Genomic DNA, 5608 nt, shown 5'->3' with positions numbered 1-5608 from the left:
CTATTGCCTGTAGAGCAAGCAGCCAAGAGTGTGCAGGAAGCAGCCCCTGGCCTGGACCCTCCCCTCCCACCCCAGGCTATTCCCATGGGTGTGTAAAGTGCCTTAGGATGCCCTCCGGGGCCCACAGGTTCCCGACAGTTTCAACACTCAGGGAGGAGGCATGCTGACATTCAAGCTTAGCTGAGCACCTGCTAAGAGACTGCCGAGTCCCGTGTTCTTTGTAACGTGTTTAAACCTCACAGGAAGCTGCCACCAAGAGTCTTATGATGTCCAGGTAACAGAGAGGAAACTGGAACCTCCGAGAGGCAAAATGACTTGCCCACAGTCAAACAGCTAAGAAGTGGTAGAGGCAGGATTTGAACCGGGGTCTTTCCGACTCTCAAGCTGTCCCTATTTCCACTAGACGAGAGTTGTCAGAATTGCGTCCCATAAATCTATTCCCTTCATAGCCTCTACTAAAATTTGCTTTTCTGGGTCTCTATCTTAGGAGACATTGCATACTGTACCCCCCCCCCCCCAGGTGGGAGTTTCCACGCACTGCAGGACACTAACGGCTCTGGAAAGGCTGCAGAGAAGACAATGATTCGCCTGTTGAGTGCACCATTCCCCAACCTTCTTTGCTTGTGGAAAGTTTTTAGTGGTCGTGTGTGGAAAATTGAATAGCACCTCCTAAGATTCCACCCTGCACTGCCTCGGAAAGTTTAAGAAGGGAGTGTTTGGCAATGTTGTTGGCTGTTTCCATGGGAACTAGCTCAGGTTGGTTGTGCAACCTTACCTTTAAAAAAAATGTAATTCACCAGAGCCAAAACTGTGTCTTTGTCAAGATCCTTGACCAAATCCACAATTTTTCCTTGGGTTCCCTTTTCTACATAATCATTGATCTGTTTCTTGGCCTCTTCAGTGTCCCCGAAGTTGATGGAGAAGGCTTCTGAGTGGTACAGGTTCTTGACGTCTTCCAAAAACTTATCCAGTAGCTTTGCACTCTCGTCGATGAACAGCCCATTGCCCGTGGTCAGCTGCAGTTGATTGTCTGAGTGGTTGAGGGCGTTCAGGAGATGCTGGAAGCCCTCGTGGATCTGAGCCTCAGCTAGTTCAGTGAGGTTGAAACTGAGGCCCTCCAGGATCTGGGTGTGAGTGTCGCCCTTGGCTCCCAGGGAGAGCAACGCGAAGGCGGTCGCGATGCTGACTGGGGAGAAGAAGATGTTGGTGGTGTTGGACTGATGGGCCACGTGGCGGTACAGGCTGAAGGCGAAGTCAGCCAGGTTCGGGGCAATCTTGTGTTCGGCTGGCTCCTGCAGGTGTTCCTCATCATGTGCAGTTGCATGTGTCTCCTGCACAGCGTCTCCCTGCAGATCCTCAGCTAGGGAGCTGGGGACCAGGCAGCACAGGCCGGCCAGCAGGAGGAGGCACCATGTGATGGAGGATGGCATTGTTCTGCAAGACAGAGAAGGGGCACCAAGCCCCAGTCAGGCCACACGACGAGTCCCTGGGCCACTGATCAGTACCATGGAGAGCAACCACAGTTTATGAAACACCTACTCTGTGCCAAGCACTGTCCTACATCACCATCATGGAAAGACTCAGAACGGTGCAAAGACTTTGATGGTGCTTACCGCATGCCAAGCTCCACTCTAGGCACTTTACTGTCTTATCCCATTGCCCTGGTGTCACGGACCCCGGAGGTAGGTCACTTGACAAGTCTCGGTTTACAGATGAGAGCACCAAAGGCCAGGGAGATGTCAGTCACCTGCCCAAGGTCACAGAGCAGTAAGGCAGCAGGACCACCATCACACGCCCAGGGAATCTGGGTCTGGACTCCATGCTCTCCATGGCCCCACTAACATCGGCAGTGACCCGAGTTGGGCATGCCACAGCCCCTATTTTACAAAAGAGGAAACTGAGGCACGGGAAGCATAATGTACACATGCACAATTACCCAGGAAGCAGCTCAGATGAGGTTCAGGGATCATTGGGTCTGGCATGGCCCTGGAGGGCTGCTGTTGAACCCTGTTATTTAATGCTCAGAGGAGCTGCTGCCCAGAAAGGGGAGGATCTTGCCCCATGACAAAGAGCCAGCACACAGCGGAGCTTCGACGAAACTCAGGCGGAGGCTGTCCCCACTCAACACTCGCAGCGAGCCTGAGCCCCGAGGAGTTCCCTGAGCTGGAGGGCTGCCCTCACGAGGAGTCTGCGGCCTCAGCTCCATGACTGCGCTGTGCTCCCTGCAGTCAGCTAAGCTGCTCCTCCTGATCACCATCTGTGCCCCAGCTCTGGGCTCAGCAGTGACGTGGGTGTGAGAGATGCTGGTCTCTCCAGTAAAGTGGGGGCTCGTGTGTGCCTGTTTGGCAGGGGGAGGAGTTGAAAAAGCATCTCTTTTCTCTTCAGACAGATCTGAATTCTAATCTGGGCTCTGCCACTACCAGCTGTGTGACCTAGGACAAGTCATTTAGTCTCTCCGGCCCTCAATTTGCCTTGTATGGAAAGTGAGATTGTTGGGAGAATTCAGTGAAATAGGTCTAGCTACCAAACCTTCCACTGGAAGGACCTGAGGGAGCAGCTGTTTGAGGAAGAGGCTGCTAAGGGCGCAGACTTGAAGCCTTCAGAGGATAAGCCAGAGAGGGAGATGTGTTCCATGGTGGTTGGGGGGAGACAATAGGGAGTGGCGAGGCCTGTGGCTGGACCAGCAAGAACAGGCTCCATCTAGTGATGGTCAAAGTCAATGTCCCCCACAGCAACATGGACCCGCCCTGCCTCGCAGAGCTCCCTTTGCTCCAGGTGTGACCCAGCCTCGGCCACCAGCCTGCAGCCTCCTACATACAACCTGCTCTCCTCACAGATGGGGAAACCGAGTTCCAAGCGGGGGAGAGATGCCTGCAACCACATAGCTAGTTATTACTCACATCACTAAAAACTTCATCTTAACAAAACACAAAGACAAAAGAATCCTTGAATTTGGAATATGAAAACCAGAGGGGAAAAAGTTAGAAACAAGAAATTCTGGGTTGCATGTACCCCCGTGGACTTTTAAACGTTTCTTTCCAATCAAGCAACAAAGTAGAGCACAACGCTGGTTTCTTTCCACTTCCTTTTCTCTGGCCCTCATGCCTCTCAATAACCCAAACAGAGCAGATCACACATTTACATAAACATGTGTATGTTTTTCCTAAAGCAGCCAGTGGTTTCAGAGCTGCCGATGGTGCTAAAATTAGTCCTGACTATCCCGTTTCCCTCAGGTTCCTCTTTACTGAACCCGCTGAATCCCGGTACTGTCCTTCTCAGTTTATGGAAATTCCCCGTCTTTGCAGGGCTCAGAGATCAGAAGGGTTTTGGGCCCTCGCAAGGTGGGCACACTAAATATGCGGAGTGGTTTCAGGGCTAGAGGCTGTGGCTTCCGGGCCTGACAGGCCCACTACTGACCGCTTGGCCTTGGGCAAGCACCTTCTGGTCCTGCGGCCTCGCTCTCCCCGACCGTGTAAATTGACGTGCATAAAGACCTACTTGAGGTCCCTGTGCACTGACGCTGGATTCTGAATTAAAGGGGTCTGTGGGTTTGGGGCAGCAACGTGGGCTGAGACTTCCCATGCGGAGGGCTGGGGTGAGGGGTCCCCCCACTACCCGGGGGCTGCTGGCCTCTGAGAAGGCGCAAGGTGGCTGGGGTTGTGATGGAGGGGCGACAGCTGGGGTGAGCACTTGTCCCACTAATCCATCCTCCTGGGCGTTACTTCACCTACTCTGACTTTCTCCTTTTAATGATCTGAGGCCCAGAGAGGGTCAGGGGCTTGCCAAGGCCACACAGTGAGGCAGTGACAAAGCTGGAACAAGTCTTAGTTTTCCCCTACTTGAGATGTAGACCGAGACTGCCATCTCTTCAGGTCTCAGACTCTAGGAATGTCAGAATTGGGCCCTGAGGGACGCTGAGGACGGCCTTGAGCCTCCCGTTGGCTTCGTTTTGCCTCCCAATCGGTTCCTTACAACTTCAGGGGCTCAAGAGTCTCTTCTCTTCTCACCCTTCTACCAAAGGCAGCACCCTACACCCCCAAAGCCTCGTGTCTGGAAGCCGACGGGACATGAGGAAGCAGATGGCGAACGAGGTATACGGGCCAAGCTTCAAAGCTAAAGGATGAAGCCGTCACAGCGCCACGCGCAGGGTCCGCGGCAGGCGGGCGCAGTCTTCGGCAGCGAGGGGAGGGTGAAGTGAGCCACGGCTTTGCCTATTCTCACACCTTTTCCACCCAGGAACATAGAAGGAGCGACCAGGAGCAACCCAGCGGGGTCCAGGGAGATCATTGTGGCACAAGGTCACAACCTGCTGAAAACTGGCGCTAAGAAGCCCAGGTGTGACCCAGGTCTGCCATGGGCAGGGGGCTTCACTTCTTTGGGCCTCGGCTTGCTGCCTGGAAAGTGGAGCAAAGAACCTCTTGCGGGGCCGACGTGAGGAACCAACACGGTGATGGGCGGCGGACACGCACCAGGTGTGAAAGCCCTCCCTGCTCCTGCACACGGGCAGAGCTCACCCTTGAGAACTGGCAGATTTCCTCCCGGCGAGCCGCCACCTTGCACAGACCAGAGAAGGGCCCCTGCTCAGCACAGAACTGCCTCTGAGTTCGGAAAATATAAAATTCAGTTCTCCAGGATTGATTTATTGCCTGTTAGCTGCCAATCCCTACGCCCGGCTAACGCCAGCATCAGCATCACTGTCATCTGCACACTTAGGAACAGCAGGGGCTGCATACGCACTGTCTCAGCCACTCTCCCCTCGAAGCCTACCCTGTGAGGTGGGCATTATTGTTAGCCCTGTTTCACAGATGGAGAAACTGAGGCCTTCGGAGTTTGAGTGACTTACCGAAAACCACAGAGCTAGTTGCTTATGGAACTGGGATGTAAGCCCAGGCATTTCGATTCTAGAACCCGCCATTTAGCCCTTCTCTGTGTATAAAGCTGAATCCAGAGGGCTCGAAACAGAAAACCTCAAAGGTGGCCTGAGTGAATGAAAAGGGGCAGCGTCGCCCTGTGGCTAAGATCAGGCGCTATGAGGCCAGAAGGCCCGAGTTCGATTTGCTATCAGCTGTGTGACCTTGGACAAATTACTTAACCTCTCTGAATCTCAGTTTCCTGGAGATGATAAGGCTGCACTTCCCCACAGAGCTATTGTGCAAATACATGCAAAGTGCCAAGAAATGCGGGGCACACAGTCAGCTCTCCGGAAGCATCAGTTGTCATGGATATTCCTGTGGATATTTCAGAGCACTATAAGGTTGCCTCAGCCACCATAGAGTCATCTTTGTAGGCCCCGTCTCCAAAAACCAACAACAGAAAAATCCTATCCTCCCAATGCCCCAGAGGACAAGACTGGCGGGGATGGAGTGAGGGGAAAAAGGCAAAAGTTCTCTAGGTTTCTCCAAAGAAGACAGAGAGGTTGAGCAGTCATCTAGGGTCACTCAGCATCAGAGAAGCCTGGAGGCCAGCCCGGACTCTCCACTCCCCAACTGAGACCGGAGAGAATCATGTTGACAGTAGGAACGGGATGCAGAGCATGGGTGCTGGAACTAGGTGGCCTGAGTTTGAATCCCGGCTGGTGCATAAATTGGGGCAAGTTCCGAACCTCTCT

General features: G+C 53.5%; 1 protein-coding gene across 1 annotated transcript in view; it reads right to left on the bottom strand.

The window, feature by feature from the left end:
* LOC124232416 (alpha-1-antiproteinase 2) overlaps positions 1–1463 on the bottom strand; it is a 2038-nt gene extending 575 nt beyond the window's left edge. Inside the window, exon 1 of the mRNA XM_046649382.1 lies at positions 776–1463. Within this exon, the coding sequence (XP_046505338.1) occupies positions 776–1430 (655 nt within the window). The 5' untranslated portion in view covers positions 1431–1463. The remainder of the gene's footprint in view (positions 1–775) is intronic.
* Positions 1464–5608: the final 4145 nt, after the last annotated feature.

This window comes from Equus quagga, unplaced genomic scaffold, assembly GCF_021613505.1.
Source record: "Equus quagga isolate Etosha38 unplaced genomic scaffold, UCLA_HA_Equagga_1.0 HiC_scaffold_5872_RagTag, whole genome shotgun sequence".
NCBI classification, from domain to species: domain Eukaryota; kingdom Metazoa; phylum Chordata; class Mammalia; order Perissodactyla; family Equidae; genus Equus; species Equus quagga.
Note: the sequence above shows the minus strand (reverse complement) of the source record. Positions and strands in the feature narration are given on the sequence as shown.